The 17,243-nt window shown below is 35.8% G+C and overlaps 1 protein-coding gene across 7 annotated transcripts in view; it reads left to right on the top strand.

The window, feature by feature from the left end:
• Positions 1 to 17,243, top strand: part of TMCC1 (transmembrane and coiled-coil domain family 1) — a 242,260-nt gene that overhangs the window by 47,377 nt on the left and 177,640 nt on the right. For 4 of the 7 annotated variants that reach the window (XM_045493899.1, XM_045493896.1, XM_045493897.1 and 1 more), the window contains exons 2-3: positions 6,136 to 6,191; positions 10,203 to 10,468. In XM_045493899.1, the coding sequence (XP_045349855.1) occupies positions 10,244 to 10,468 (225 nt within the window). In that variant the 5' untranslated portion in view covers positions 6,136 to 6,191; positions 10,203 to 10,243. Of the gene's footprint in view, positions 1 to 6,135; positions 10,469 to 17,243 lie in introns of those variants that run through there. The other 3 variants (XM_045493893.1, XM_045493895.1, XM_045493894.1) reach the window with 2 other exon arrangements.

Raw genomic sequence — 17,243 nt, 5'->3', positions numbered from 1 at the left:
TGCATATGTATTTATGATTGTTACATTCTTCTTGGAGAATTGACCCCATTTATCATTATGTAGTGGCCTTCTTATCCTAGACAGTCTTTCTGATTCTTAAGTCTGCTTTGAAATTGATTTGGCTGTACTTTCTTTTGGTTAGTGTGTGGTATCTTTTTCTATTGTTTTACCTTTTCCTATCTAAATCTTTATATATTAAAAAAAAAGTTTTTTTTTAATGTCTATTTATTTTTGAGAGAGAGAGAGAGAGAGAGAGAGAGAGAGAGAGAGAGTGTGTGAGTGGGGGAGGGCAGAGAGAGAAGGAGAGACAGAATCTGAAGCAGGCTCCAGGTCCTGAGCTGTCAGCACAAAGCCTGACATGGGGCTCGAACTCATGAACCATGAGATCAAGGACCTGATCCAAAGTTGGATGCTTAACCGACTGGCCACCCAGGTGCTCCTTAATCTTTATATTTAGTGGACTTTTTGTAGATGGCTTTTAGCTTGATCATGCTTTTTCATCCAGTCTAACAATTTGTCTTTTAACTGGTGTTTTTTTTAGACCATATTATTAAAGTAATTATTTAATTATTAATTAGTTATTAATAACTATTTAGTAATAATTAGATTAAAACTTACCATCTTGCTAGCTGTTTATATTTGTTGCATTTCTTTTTTCCTTTGCCTTCTGTAGTGTGAATTGAGCTTTTTATTAGTATTATATCCTCCCTGTTGACTTATTTATACTCACCTAAAATGGTTTTTAGTTGTTGTCTTTGGATTTACAGTATATGTTTTAAAATAATTTTAGTATACCTTCAAATTATACCACTTCACATGTAGTGCATGTATCTTAATATTTTATGTTCCTAATTCTTCCTTTCACTGTCACTGTTGTTAATATATTTTATTACATATGCTATAAATAACCAGTACGTTGTTCACTGCTCCAAACAATTGTATTTTAGAGTAATTAAAAATCTGAAAGAGAGGGGTGCCAGGGTGGCTCAGTCAGTTAAGCGTCCGACTTCAGCTCAGATCATGATCTTGTGGCCCGTGGGTTCAAGCCTCACATCAGGCTCTTTGCTGACAGCTCAGAGCCTGGAGCCTGCAACCGATTCTGTGTCTCCCTCTCTCTCCGCCCCTCCACCACTCATGCTCTGTCTCTCTCCATCTCTAAAAAATGAATAAACGTTAAAAAAATTTTTTTTTAAAAATCTGAAAGAGGAAAGACTTTATTGTACTTTCGTTTATTCATTTTTTGGGTAGATCCAAGCTTTTCACCTGTATCCATTCTGCCTGAAGAATTTCCTTTAATATTTCTTGTATGGTGGGTCTGCTGGCAATGAATTCTTTGTTTTTGTTTGTCTGAGAGAGTCTTTATTTCTCCTTATGAAGAATATTTTTACTTGATATAGAGTACTGGTTGGGCAGTTTTTTTCTTTCAACATTTTTAAGTTGTCACTCCATTGTCTTCTTACTTGGCAACGTTTCTGACAAAGTTTATTATAATCCTTATTTTTGTTCCTCTGTATGCAATATGTTTTCCCCTCTCTTGCTATCTTCAAGATTTTCTCTTTGCCTTTCAGCAATTTAAATATGATAGGCCCAGGCATGTGTATTTTGGTGGGGGAGGATATATTTATCTTATTTGTTTTTGGAGCTTCTTAAGTCTGTAGTTTGGTGCCTTGTCACTAATTTTGCTTAGTTCTTGGGCATTCTAATACTTCTTCTCCATTCTTTCTGTCTCCTGCCATTCTAAGTATGTGTATGTTACATTGTTTGATTTTCCCACAGTTCTCAGATGTTCTCTCCTGTTTTCTTTTCCTACTGTTTTTTCTTCTTTACTTTTCAATTTGGGTAATTTCTGTTAGCTAATCTTCAAGTTCACTGATTCTTTTTTCGGCTGTTTCAAGTCTACTAATAAACTTTTGTTCTTTGTTACTGTTTTTATTTCTAGAATTTCCACTTGATCCTTTCTTATAATTTCCATGTCTCTGAATTTATAAATTCCCTTCTAGGTCCAAAATCTGTCATATCTGAATCTAGTTCTGATGATTGCTTTGTTTCTTCAAGCTGTGTTTTTGGCATACTTCATAATTTTTTTGTTGAAAGCTGAACATATTGTATAGGATAGGAGATACTGAAGTAAATATTTTATATGCTTGAAGAAGACTGCAAATTTCTGCTAGACCCTGGCATCATGGCCTGAGCCAAAATCAAGAGTCCAGATGCTCACTTAAGCCACCCAGGCATCCCTTTTTCTGCTCTCATTTAAGGTGGAATTTGTGTTAATTTGTTAGGGGTTGGGCTATATTTGAAGTTTATTATTGCCATGGTTACCAGAGTTGATATTTGTTCTTGCCATGGGAACCCAGAGACTTCAAGTTTTTCTAGTGTCCTTTGTCTCCTAGCGTCCCTTATCTCCATGCTTAGCTTTGGATTTTCCCTCTATACTGTTTCTCAGAGTCTGTCTCTTGCAGCTGTATTCCACTGTTATTTTTATTTGGAGCTTGTTAGTGTGGTAATGGAGGATAAGAGGAATTCTTGATGGTCTGTTAAGCCTCAGATTTAGGCAGATGTTAGAATCTGGGTCTTGTAAATGTGGGCTTCACAAAACTTTACATTCCACTTCCTTGGGTAGAGTTTCTCCTCTTCTTTCTTTTTACCCACCTGCAGTGTCTAGATTAATTTTTAAAACCTAAGGATTTTACTTATTTTTTTATTAAAATTTTTTTAATTAAAAATTTTTTTTCATGTTTATTTTTGAGAGAAAGAGAGTGTGAGTGGGGGAGGGTGAGAGAGAGGGAGACACAGAATCTGAAGCAGTCTCCAGGCTCTGAGCTATCAACACAGATCCTGACTTGGGGCTTTAAGTCACCAACCAGGAGATCATGACCTGAGCCAAAGTCATTTGCTTAACCGATTGAGCCACCCAGTTACCCCTAAAACGTAAGGTTTTTAAAGTTAAGGTTTTTCAAACCTCTCTCACCCTGCATTAAGGTTATTGTTACTTTACAGAGAGTGAAAATTGTGTGTCAGTATCCTCAGTCTCTTTTTCTTTCCTTCAGCTCTAGTGGGATTCTACCAGTGTCCTCTGGGTATTTGATGAATTTTTCTTTGCAGATTAAGCCTTTTGTTCCATAGGGAGATGGGGGAAATAGATCTTGGCTGATTGGCATTCGCTATTCTACTCTTCAAGCTCCATAGGTATGGGTGAGGGCAAGGATGAGGAGCTTTTTCTGCATATTCTCAGATCCACGCCCCTGCATTAGAGATTCTTTTGAAGTTCCTGGAAAAAAGTGTACATCAGGGTGAGAACTCTTATGATTGCAGCCCCCAGGGGCTTTCCAGCCTCATGTTAGCCCACATTCAGTCTTAAGCAGTTTGTCAAAATTATATTTTAAATCCTCCTAACTGCAATGGAATTCTCCCATGCTCTTGGGACTATATTTCCTTTAGTTGGAGAGAAAGCTTTCCCTTTTACCGGGTTTTGGGTATTTGTCCAGCCTCTGTGTTGCTCTATCCCTGATGTATTTTAAAAATTTATGTATGTATGTTTTTTTTGAGTATAGTTGACATAACAGTGTTACTTTAGTTTCAGGTATACAGCTTAGTGATATGACAAGCTTATGCATTATGCTATGTTCATTCACCTCAAGTATAACTACCATCTGTGTCTTTACATCGATATTACTTTGTTGCATTGACTGTATCCTTATGCTGTGCCTTTTATTTCCATGACTTATTCCATAACTGGAAGCCTGTATTTCCTTCCCGCCTTCACCCGTGTGGCCCAACTTCCCATCTCTTCTGTATTGCTAGAGGTTAGATCAAGAGAAAATGGGGTTCGGGTAGGAAGAGTGTGATTCTTTTCACTCTCTGAACATTAGGAATCCACACTGTGGTCACAGAGTAACTTGTGAGACTTACCTTAGGGCTCAGCATATGATCAATTTTGGTAAAAGATCTCTGTGCTTGATAGAGTATTTATTCTTCAGTTATTGGGTAGTGTAGGTCTGGTTAATCATGCTATTCAAATCTATATTTTTATCCTTTTCTAATCTCTTTCTGAGTCATTGGTCAGCTACTCAGAGTTGTTAAAAGTTTCCCCATTATGATTATGGATATTTTTCACTATTTGTAATTTTTCCAACTTTCACTTTATATATTTGAAGGCTATGTTATTACGTGCGTACGAATCTTAAATTGTTATATCTTACTCATGAGTTATACTTGAATTCTATGAATTATACACCTATAAATGCTTTTTGCATTAAAGTCTACTTTGAGTACTATTAATATGGCTAGAGAGGCTTTCTTTTAGTTTATGTCTGTATGACCTTCCTATACTTTTTAACTGTTTTTTCTTTTTTTTTTTTTTTTTAAGTTTATTTATTTTTGAGAGAGACCAAGACACTGTGAGCAGGGGAGGGGCAGAGAGAGAAAGAGAGAGGGAGGGAGGGAGGGAGAAAGAATCCCAGGACCGAAGTGGGACTCAAACTCATGAAACTGTGAGATTGTGACTTGAGCTGAAACCAAGAGTCAGGCACTTAACCAACTGAGCCAACCAGGTGCCTCCCCGCCTTTTTTTTAATGTTTGTTTATTTTTGAGAGAGACAGAGACGGAGTGGGAGCGGAGGAGGGGCAGAGAGAGGGGGAGGCACAGAATCCAAAACAGGCTCCAGCCTCTGAGCTGTTAGCACAGAGCCCAGTGCAGGGCTTGAACTCACGAGCCGTGAAATTATGACCTGAGCCAAAGTCTGATGCTCAACCGACTGAGCCACCCAGGCGCCCCTATTTTTAACTGTTTTCTTTTTATTTTAGGAGTGATTTTTGTGAACACCATAATAGTTGAGTTTTGTTCTTTATTAGTGCAATAATTTTTGTCTTTTGGTTTGATTATATTAGTGTAGTTACTAGAATATTTGAGCTTCTATTTACACCTTATGTTTTGCTTTTATATTAAGTTCTACTTGTTCTGTGATCTACCCTCCTTTTTGCATTCATTTGGGCATTTTAATTTGTATTTCCTTTCTATTATCATAATAATTATGTATTATTTTACTACTTTTTAAATGTTTACCCCAGAGATTAAAACATATGATTCCTTCCTTTTTAAAAATATGTTTATTTTTCAATATGTAATAATAGTCATAAGGCACAGAATTCAAAAGGTACAAAAGACTATGTGATAGGAAGTCCTCTCTCACATCTACCCACGAGCCACCCCATTCTTCATTTGCCTTAGGAATGTATATAGACCAGTAGAGTCATCTAGCATCTTTACTGGCCCCCAAACATATTGTGTTTACTGCTCTTCTGGATGGAAATCTTGGTCCATATCTTCCTGCTTATTCATCCATTTTCTCATCCTTCAAAGCTCAGTTAAAAGTTTCATGAAGCTTTCCTGAACAAATCTGTTCTTAACTGATCTTCTAATATTAATTGCAGTTTTCTTCACACATTTTAGCTTAATAATATGGTTTTGTGCTAGTTTCCTTTCGTTTTAAGTACGTGAATCTGACTTTCCGTCCCAGATTGTGAGTTCCTCAAGGGCAGGGTAATATGCTTTCACTTGGTCTGTATAATGCTGAGCATAAAACAAATGCTCCCCCAATACTTGTTTAATTAAATAGTTTCTCTGGTAATGGCTGTTAGAAGGTCGTTTTCCACAAAAATTTCAATTTTCGTGCATCTTGATTCTCAATTGTACATGGTAGATACAGTTTTTAAGAGTTAGCTTTGAATGCAATATTACAGATCTAGAATTGCGAACTACTTGAAAAAATATTTGCTTATAAAATTGTCTTTATGTGCTTGCTTTGCATTTCAAGTTTAAAATTAATAGCCATTCCTAATTCAGTATGAGAGTGTAAAAATATTCATTGCTATTTATTACATGTGCACTTCCTTAAGTACTAACAAGTTAGCACTTTTTTCAAAAATATCTTCTTTGTTGATTATAATTTTTCTTCATAACATTTGTGAAAAATTAGAAGACACTGAAAAATATTAGAAAAAATTACCCTACTCCTACCAGTGAAAGATAAATATTAACATAAACATATAAACTCAGTTTTTTTCTGTGTATATGTAATAGATAAGCTACCCATTTAAGTTTTTCACTTTGTAATTCTTAATGTTCACTTTCAGCTTTTCCTGAAAGGATTCCTGTACACCTTAGAAGTGCTTGAAGAAGAGTGATAAAGGCAAGTATACAACTCTTTATGGTTAGTGAAATAACTTGGTTGATAGCCAAGCCAAAAAGCTTTGGTCACCATATCTATCAGAAAAGGAAAAAAAAGTAAAGAAAAAAAGAAATAAAGATATTTATATATAATTTGAATGGTTTTCCAGAGCACCCTCCTAAACATTTGCCAGAGTTTTAAAACATAACTTTTAAACTTATTTCTGATTTTAATTCAGAGTAGATTGTTTCTTGAATGTGAAGTAATGGTGTATTATGTCTTTCTAGAAAAACTGTTAAAATTTCGGAGAATTTAACAAAGTTCTCTGAAATACCTGGTCTGTAGATAGCTACCTTTTCCTTCTCTTTTCCTTACTTTGTATTCTTTCCCCTCTTTTTCCTTACATCCTTCTACTCCCTTTTCTCTTTCTTTACTTCTTCTGGTTTACTTATAAAAACTTTACTTTTCAGAGAAGCTGAGTGAATAAAAGTGAAGCCAACATTTCTATCTTATGATACTTTATGATTGAACTTGTGTTAAACCAGGCATCTCAGTATATTGTTTGGAGAGTTTTATAAACTGAGCAGGGTTACTCATTTGAATTTGCTGTCTTAAAGGAGAAAGTAAGGGAGTCCTAAAAAATTTTGACATTATTGAATTTGTTTAGTGCTTGCATTCTTACTGTCAGCAGTATACCATCACTGTCTTTGGTATTTTGGACACAGTATTTGACCTTCCATCATATTTGGTGTATATCAAAAGGTAGCCTTAAAGATTTTCTGTTGACCTACAGAAAATTTTAATAAGCTTCAAAATTTTGACCATATTTTTTGTTTGTATTGTTATCACAGCAGTGTCAGTGCAACAGGTTGTTTTTAAAAATTCTTATATTAGAACTTGATGTTTAAAGCTTAATTTTGGTTTTTTAGGGTTCCATGCTAAATAGGCCTCTGCTTAGTATGATTAAGGTATGTCTTGCTTTTAGAAATCCCAGAATTTATTACTGTTGTAGTATATAACCTTTGCAGCTGTATAGATAGTCTGTGCAAGCTTTGGCTTGGAAATTGACACTCTGTTTCTAGGTTTTCTTAGGAATGCTGTTATTTTTTTATTTGTAATCAGTCATCATTTCCAGTTGTTTGAAAATAAAGATGATGTACAGATGCTAGTGAAATCTCAAATGAAGTTATGTTAAAAATGTATTATGTTTCCCCCCCTTTTTTTTTTTAATTATCAGATGGCCATTTGATTAGCTTATAACACTGCCCAAAGAAACAGGTTTACAGGTAACATCTTTATATATAGGACAAGTAAAGTACGTTATTTATTTGGTTTTCCAGCTAACTTTGGCACCATTCCTTTATTGTGGTATCTTTTACTCTCATGGGAGAAACTTCTATCTTTTGCTTCCAGATACAACAAAAAAATCAGTTGTATTATTTAGCTAATGGAATACAAATAAGGAGAAAGGTAAATTACTACCTTATTAGTCTGCTGCTTTCACATCTTCCCATCTTCTCAGGGTCTCAATTCCCCAGATTAGTTACTGGAGTATCTTGGTTACATAGCCCTTCTTCTCTGAGGGGCTCAATGCTTTGTGGGGTGGAAATAATTCAATAACTATTAGTATGCTCCACAAACTCATGAGTGAAGGTGAGTATAATTAAATATATGTACTACTGGCAATATTGGCAATATTTTTGCCCTCAAGGAGCCCCAGAAAACTCCAGTAAAGGCCAAGACAGTCATTAACTAATGAGGATTAAGGGTTTCATTCTGAGCTCCCTCAATGGGAAGAGGAAAAACAAAAGCAATGTGCAATCAGGAAAAGGGCAAGAGGCCCCGGTGGTATGGCAGGATTTCAGCATGACCACAAAGAGCTTAAGCAAAAAGCAGTGAAATTTCCTGTTCTCATGACTGCTACTCATTTGCCTAATTTAGGAGCAAAGAATTTTGTGGTATTTAGAAAGTGGGCAGGTACTGGTGAGAGATAAATGTCTTTAAGTCTGTCATGATGTTTATGCCTCTGAGTCATGAAGAGGTCAGGAGATGAGTAAATAAGTATGAAAGAATATGGACAGCAGAGCCACAATGACAGTGCCATATACACGGTAAGAAGGTCTTCCTTCTGAGAGTAGTTACCAAGAAGAAAACTAGAGGGTTTGCATTCCTACCCCTCTGAACTCTAGTATCCTTTAGTTCACAGTTAACTCTTACATTCCAGTTAGTTTATGCCTTCTAGATTGCTACTTGGTGGCAAGGAGTCTCCATATCCCCAGAACATGACCCCCATAGGGCCTTACTAGTAGTGACTTAGGCTGTTCAAAGTACTTGGTAGTGTAGGGAGTTTTAAAGCTCGTTGAACAAAAAATTGAGGGAAAATAGGGAAATAAAGAACATCCTATATCATATTTTGTCCTCAGGTTCTGTGCATTAATACAAACTTATATATTTGCAGAACCTCAATACAAAAGTACTGTTTCTTTCCATTAAATCTCATCCCTACCATCTCCTTTCCTTTTTTTTTTTTGCATGTGATTTCCATAACCATGGCAGTTTTGCTGACTTTACATCTCTTAGTTTCAGCTTCCTTTTAATTTCCTGCATTTAATATTGGTGTGTGATTGCATTTTAACCTTTCTTTTTCTCTACTCTTCCGTCTACCCAGTTACTGTGTTACTTCGTTGCTTTTAATTTGTGTGGATATGTGAGAAGCTTCTGTCAGAGATGACACTATTCAAAGAAAGGGATTTCTTTGAATCTCTTTTTCATAGGGTAGGGTGGGGGTGGGGACCAACTCCCAGCTGTTCAACACTTGTCCATTTGAAATGTAAACTGTCTTGCTTCTTGTTCCCCACCTCTGGAGTGACTCTGAAGCTCTCTTCTTGATAGTTGGTACAGGGCAAAGCTCTAGTTTCTGTAGAGACAGATTCTGCCTGGATCATTTGCTCATATGGTGCCAGATGGTCCTTTGTGTTCAGCGGGAATTCAACTTGCAAGATTTTTGTTTCCATTTTCTTCTCAATAAACACCCCTGTTTACCAGTGACTGATGAATATGATTGGTAACAAGAAATTTCTCTTTTCCATTAAAATCCACAGTTAGATTGGGATGTCCACTTCTCACTATTATTCTTTGAATTTACTTTGCTGAGTTTCAGCATATGGACAATTAACTGTGGTTGTGACTGAGAGGAATTAAATTGCCTTATCTAGACTGTACGTATGAATGGTCTGTTCCTTCTTGATTTCCCAAGTAATGGCTGTTCTGTAAACTATTATTATGGTTTCCATTCCAAGATGACTCCTCTGGTATTCAGTTCTTCATATGTTGAAACCTGTAGGGATTTTTTTTTAACATTGCTATTTGCATTTGCTGTGTACTTATTTTTAGCTTTTTTCCTATTCTAGAAAATAATCATTACCCATTATCTAGAAAACTGTCTTTTAATCTTTTGATTAAAGATTGCTTAATGATATTGCCTGTTTGTTTGGCTAGTGGCATGTTTTTTTCTTTAACACTGGAAATTCTGCATGGACTTATAATAAGATGCTCTTTTCTTTCTTTCTTTGCTTTTCTTCTTCTTTTTTTTTTTAAGCATTAGATAGGCATGAAGCCTCCGTCTCACAGCTGCATGTGTAGTTACTGTTGAAGCAAATGCCTACCTAATTTGACAGTCTTGGTGTGTTTAAAATTTTTTGAGTTTGCAAATAAGCATATTAAATCTACTGATGGAGCCTTCGGGCAGTGAACAGTTATATGAGGACCCTGATCCTGGAGGCAAATCCCAAGATGCCGAGGCCAGAAAGCAGACAGAATCAGAACAGAAGCTGTCTAAAATGACCCACAATGCTTTGGAGAACATTAATGTGATTGGCCAAGGCTTGAAGCATCTCTTCCAGCACCAGCGCAGGAGGTCATCAGTGTCTCCACACGATGTGCAACAAATTCAGGCAGATCCAGAACCTGAAATGGATCTGGAAAGCCAGAACGCATGTGCTGAGATTGATGGTGTCCCCACCCACCCCACAGCTCTGAATCGTGTCCTGCAGCAGATTCGAGTGCCACCCAAGATGAAGAGAGGGACAAGCTTACATAGTAGGCGGGGCAAGCCAGAGGCCCCAAAGGGAAGCCCCCAAATCAACAGGAAATCTGGCCAGGAGATGGCAACTGTTATGCAGTCGGGCCGACCCAGGTCTTCATCTACAACTGATGCTCCAACCAGCTCTGCTATGATGGAAATAGCTTGTGCTGCTGCTGCTGCATGTCTGCCAGGGGATGAGGCAACTATAGAGCGGGTAAGTCTGCCAGATTTCCTTTTTCTGTTAACTTACTGTTCTTTATATATAAGACTCTCCAAACTTCTTTTTGGTAGCTAAAAAGAGATGGCAAGGACCTCAAAGTTGTGGTAAAAAATAGTTTTTTTTCCCATTAAATACATGGGATGAATAATACTCATTCTAGCTAATGAATGGATCCCTATAATTATATTCCATTTGCTTCCTAACATATTGCTATGTTCTGTTTATTTTACCCTTTTGCTAAAACCTTCAGTATCTTTCATGTGCCTTTTGTGTGTTAAGGGCTCAGTTTTATGGTAGAGGAGCAAAGATGATTCTTGTTTTGGTTTTGCACATGAATTGACTTTCTTACATTAATGAAGGCAAGAAAGTTCTAGAATCTGGGTTTGTCTGCTTAGCATGGGAATATACTAAATTGGTTATAATTTTCATATACTGTGCCACATCATCAGCATTCAGTATACATTTTGCATTCTGTCATAAAGTGCATGCATTCTTATAATTTACTCTTAATAAACAGGTTTTTTAGGTTTGCCTGGATGGGAGAACTAGGCTTAACAAATTTAGGGGGAGCTCTTTTCGTAAAACTTAGTGTTATGAAAATAACTTAGTTAAGGCACATAGTAGAAATAGTTCTGGTAAGGTTTGAAAACTTAGGTACATGTAGCCACGCAGGTAGTAACAATGAGTGAAGTCATGTTATGGGGCTAGGACAAAGTGGAGAGTACAAGTCCTGTCTAAAGGGGCAATGTCTTCTTAGCTTTAGCTGATGGTTGTGATTTGGGACTGTGAGCCCAGTCTTGCCAGGTCTTCTGATTTGAGAAATTTGAAAATGAGTTTAGTCATTTCCTGATTTTTAACCTGTTAGTATAGAAGCCAAACTGAACATATTTGTGGGCCAGGTCTGCCCTATAAGTCACCATCTTGCTGTGTTTTGGATTTATTTTTATGTATTCCTTAAGTTTTAATGATTAATCAGTCTCACTTTTATACTGTGTCTGCTTCTGGCACAGGCAAATTTATTTTACTGAATATTTAGCCTGGAAATATAAATATTGAATCTAGAACCTTTAAACCTCTCTATCTAAATGTGGCATTAGAAACAAATGAGTAATAGACAGTAGATCATTTTAAGAAGTTAAGCCTGTCTGAATAACATATTCACCAGAATAGCAATCATCAGAATAATGATTCACATCATTAAAATTAAAGGTATAAATGAGGAAAATAATATAAATTTATGTGCATAATAGTTACCTTTTTTTTTTTTTAATGTTTATTTTTGAGAGAGAGTGTGAGTGGGGGAGGGTCAGAGAGAGAGGGAGACATAGAATCTGAAGTGGGGCTCAAATTCATGAACTGAACCATGAGATCATGGCCTTAGCCCAAGTCAGACACTTAACCTACTTAGCCACCCAAGCGCCCCCATAATAGTTATCTTTGAAATAAAAAGGACATTTGGTCATTGATTATACAATCTAGTTGACAATAACTAACAGTGCAACTATATAATTTGTCTTAATCTGTACCAGAGAACACTAAGAAATTTTTTTTTTTTACTCGTGATTCTGTGATTATAGACTTTTATGTTAAAAATTAGGGGCGCCTGGGTGGCTCAGTCACTTAAGCGTCTGACTCTTGATTTTGGCTCAGGTCATGATCTTAGCTCAGGGTCAAGATTGAGACCTGCATTGGGTGTGGATCTCTCTCTCTACCCCACCATGCCCCTCTGCCCTTTCATGTGTACCCTCCCCCACTCTCAAAAAAAAAAAGAAAAAAATTGTAAGTAAAGCATATTGTGTGTGTTTATATTGCTTTAGAAAACTTCATAGAGAGCCAGGGGGGGAACATTTTTAATAATTGTTTCTTTAATACATGTATTTACAGAAAAATCCACCGATTTTACTTCATTGTTTTATTTTAATCCCTGTGTAGTTAACAATATAGTGTTAGTTTCAGGTGTACAATATAGTCATTTCAACAATTCCATATATTAATACTACTTATCAAGATAAATGTACTCTTAATCCCCTTCATCTGTTTCATTCAACCCCCCCTACCCACCTCCCCTCTGGTAACCATCTGTTTGTTGTCTATGGTTATGAGTGTTCTTTTGGTTTGTCCTTTTTTTTCCCTTTAATCATTCATCTTGTTTCTTAAATTCCACGTGTGAATGAAATGATACAATATTTGTCTTTCTCTGACTTATTTCACTTAGCATTGTATTCTCTAGATCAATCCATGTTGTTGCAAATGGCAAGATTTTGTTCTTTTTAATGACTGAATAGTATTCCATTGTGTATATGTACCATATTTTCTTTGTCCATTCATCTGTCATTGGTTACTTGGATTGCTTTCATAATATGGCTATTGTAAATAATGCTGCAGTAAATATACAGGTGCATATATGTATTCAAATTAGTGTTTTTTGTATTCTTTGGGTAAATACCCAGTAGTGCAATTACTGGATGCCGTTGTGGTTCTATTATTAATTTCTTGAGGAACCTCTACTGTTTTCCACAGTGGCTGCACCAATTTGTATTTCTACCAACAGTAAACAAGAGTTCCTTTTTCTCCACATTCTCACCAATTCTTTAGTGTTTTTGATTTTAGACATTCTGACAGCTGTGAGGTGATATCTCATCGTGGCTTTGATTTGCATTTCCCTGATGATGAATGATGTTGAGCATCTTTCCATGTGTCTATTGGCCATCTATATGTCTTCTTTAGAGAAATGTCTGTTCATGTCTTTGCATTGTTAATTGGATTATTTGTATTTTTGGTATTGAGTTATATAAGTTCTTTACAGATATTTTGGATACTAACCCTTTACTGGATATGTCATTTCCCATTCAGTAGATTGTCTTTTAGTTTTTTGTTGATTGTTTCCTTTGCTATGCAGAAGTTTTTTGTTTTGATGAAGTGTCCCAATAGTTTGTTTTTGCTTTTGTTTCCCTTGCCTCAGGAGACATACTTAAAAAAATGTTACTCCCACTGATGTCAGAGAAATTACTACCTTCTAGGATTTTTATGAAAACCCACCAATTATTTTTTTTTAAGTTTTGTTTTGTTTTGTTTTTACTTATTTAAGTAATCTCTATACCCAATGTGGGTCTCAAACTCACGACCCTGAGATGAAGAGTTGCACACTCTTCTGACTGAGCCAGTGAGGTGTCCATGAAAACCCACCAATTTTAAATATACAGTTGATTAGTTTTAAAAAGGTGTGGTCATAAAACAGTAGTCATGATGTGGAACATTTCCATCACCCCGCACTGATTTCTTATGCCCCTTTGCTATAGTCTGTCCTATTTTCTCTAATCCTTGGCCTCTGGCTACCACTGATCTACTTTCTATTACTATTGTTTTGCCTTTTCTAGAATTTATTATAAGTGGTATTATACAGTATGTAGTCTTTTGTGTTTGGCTTCTTTCATTTAGCATACTGCTTTGGAGAATTAGTTGTTGCATCATTCCTTTTCCTTGCTGAGTAGTATTCTGATGTGTATCTATTTGTTTATTTGTTCCCTGGTTGATGGACATTTGGATTATTTCCATTTTCTCGCTATTATTAATAAAACTACTATAAACTTTTGTATGTAGGGCTTAATGTTTTCATTTCTCTGATTCATATGGTAAATGCGTCTGTCTTGTTTTAACTCAAAAACACTTCTGATGCCCAATGTATGTTTTTTTTTTCCCCACGCTGACAACCAGTTCTGACACCAACTGGGTGTCCTACAATTCAATTAAATTCTGACAGTAACTCGTTAGAGTTAATGTAGATCTCACTGTTAAAGGACTTGGTTCCACTTCAAATGTCAGTTGGAAGTCTCAGGTTCCCACCTGTGCTTCTGACCAACCAACTATTTATTCTACAACTCCCTGTTCAGGTTTGGTTATTTACTAGAATGGCTCACAGAACCCAGAAAGGCACTTTACTTACATTTATTGGTTTATTATAAAGGATACAATTCAGGACCACCAAAGTACAACAGCTGCCTAGGGCAAGGTAGATGGGGAGGTTTGGTGATTCACAGCTTTCGTGTCTCTCTAGGTACACCACCCTCCCAACACATAGTGTCCACCAACGTGGAAGCTCTCTGAACCATGTCATTTAGGGAGTTTTGTGGCAGCTTCATTATGCATGTACAGTTGGTTAAATCACTGGCCATTGGTGATTACCTCATTTCCAAAACTTCTCCCTTTCCAGGAGGTTGAGAGGTGGGGATGAAAGTTCCACTCCTCTAATTGAGCCTTGGTCTTTCTGGCACTCTACATCTATCCTAAAGCTATCCTGGGGCTACTAGTCATCCAATTAGCACACACTCCAGAAATCCAAGAGTTTCAGGAGCTCTGTGCCAGGAACCTGAAATGAAGACCACGTATATATTTATCACGATGCATGTTTAACTTACAAAGTGACTGTGCCATTTTGCATTTCTGTCAGCAGTGTATGAAAATTTTAGTTTCTTCACATCCTCATCAATATTTGGTGTTGTCATCATTTTTAAATTTAGCCATTCTAGTTTGTGAGTGGTATTGCATTGGGGTTTTTAATTTGTATTTCTCTAATGGCATGAAAAGATTGGTAATATTTATTTTTTATGCAGTTGGTAAAGATTGGCTGATGATTTTAAAAAGAAGATTATTTCTAAAAATTGATGTTAATTATTTCTAGACATTTAAGTGATCTGACAATTCTTCAGAATTAGCAGAATAATCATTCATTCAGACAGTTTGCTATTTGCTTAGTTAACACTTGCTGAAGAATGGACTTCTTATAGTTTTAATAATTTTATTTATAATCACCAGTCTGGGAGATAAAGCTCATGTTATTCATGTGTAAAATCAGAATGCAGTAACATTAGTTGTGATTTATAAAATTTGACTAGATTTTTATTTGCTTCTTAGAAGTTTAGGCTACATTCTCTTTGTGAACAACAAATTGCTGGAACCTAAAGTACTCTACTTACCTTCTTAGCCAATATAATTGGGTTTATATTATATTAGCCAATATAATAGTTTGTCACTTAATCAAAAGTCAGTTGAAGTTTTTATTATCAAAAAATGGTATGTATGTATTTTGAATATTTCACTTTAACTTAAAACCAAGACCTTAAAATTTTAAAATATAAACCTACTGATTGGACTTTTGTACCTTTCTTGCACTCATTGCATGGATTATAATTTCTAGTTTTTAAGTTTTTATAAAGTGGAGTGATAACCTGGTGACACTTGTGAAGCAGTGTGGGACAGCCTGTTAGATTTTAATCTCTTGAAAGGCTTTGCCCACTTTAAATTCTTTTTTTTTTTTTTTTAACGTTTATTTATTTTTGAGACAGAGAGAGACAGAGCATGAACGGGGGAGGGTCAGAGAGGGAGACACAGAATCCGAAACAGGCTCCAGGCTGTGAGCTGTCAGCACAGAGCCCCATGCGGGGCTCGAACTCACGGACCGTGAGATCATGACCTGAGCCGAAGTCGGCCGCCCAACCGACTGAGCCACTCAGGCGCCCCTTAAATTCATTTTTAAAAAAGCAATGTGCTTTTCTTGAGTCTTTCCAAAGCACCTGTGTTTTCATAGAAATAACAAACCCTTTTATGCTCATCTGATTGGTTTATGTAGTATTTAATTAAATTATTTAGTTATAAATGAATATAACTTAACAAACTGATGTAGGAGCTTAAGTGTATATGGGAGTGTACCATAGTGTACCAGCCATGAACACTGATTATCCTGTGAGGATAAAATCTGCATGTCTTTCAGAGAAAATGAAGTTTGAGAATGATATGGCAAGTTGGTTAATTAAGTGGAAATTAGTTTGGAGAGCTTCTATTTTATTGTATCTTAGTATGAGAGATTGTTTCAAATTCCAAATATGGGTGCCTCTATTTTTGTGTTGAGGATGAAGTGTTTTAATACTGGTGGTAATTGTTTGCGTACATTGATATCTGTGTCCCATTTAAGTTAACAGCATTATTACAGACTTGCATGTACACGTATGCATGTACAAACATAACCCTAAGACAAATGTTGAGTTGATTTTCCAATGTAGCCATTGTGTTTTGAAAGCCAGCTGCTTCTGCCTTAGCCATCTGCCACTTAACAAGTCTAGTTTTAAAAGTAGGTTCTTGGCCTTTAGGCTAGATTCCTTTTTTAAATCCAGATTTGGCAGGTATTTATTTGTGCCTAATATGTACAAAGCATGGCTTTGACCTAATGATGGAAATGAGACCTGGTTGGAACAATCATGACATGTTGAACACAAAGGTTCTTGTTCCCTTCCCTTTTGGATTTACCAGTGTCTGTCTTTTTCCCACATAAAAATTTTGTTGACATATCCAGTGTCCTGCAGTTACATCATTTAAAGGGTCATCTTCAAATTCACAAAAGCAGTTTTTTTCTGTAAGTGCTTTGTGATTTGAAAGTTACAAAGTTAAATGTTTTGAATTTGAAAGAAGCATGCTTAATGTAGAAAACATTGAACATACAGAATAAAAGAAGGAAAAAACAAAAATAAGTATTGCGAATATTTTGGCATGTTTTCTCTATATACTACTTACTTAAATATGCAAAATACATAGAACATTTAAATTTAGTTCTTTTAAGATTAACATTTAAAAATAAAACTAGAATCTTACTAAATGGACAATTTTGTATCCTTTTTTATTAAAATTCTACCTTGAGCATTTTTAGATATCCATAAATATTCTTTTTTAGATTTTTACTGATTGAGTAATATTACAACATATTTTGTTGTAATACCAT

Source organism: Leopardus geoffroyi, chromosome A2 (genome assembly GCF_018350155.1).
Source record: "Leopardus geoffroyi isolate Oge1 chromosome A2, O.geoffroyi_Oge1_pat1.0, whole genome shotgun sequence".
In the NCBI taxonomy this organism is placed as follows: Eukaryota; Metazoa; Chordata; class Mammalia; order Carnivora; family Felidae; genus Leopardus; species Leopardus geoffroyi.
Note: the sequence above shows the minus strand (reverse complement) of the source record. Positions and strands in the feature narration are given on the sequence as shown.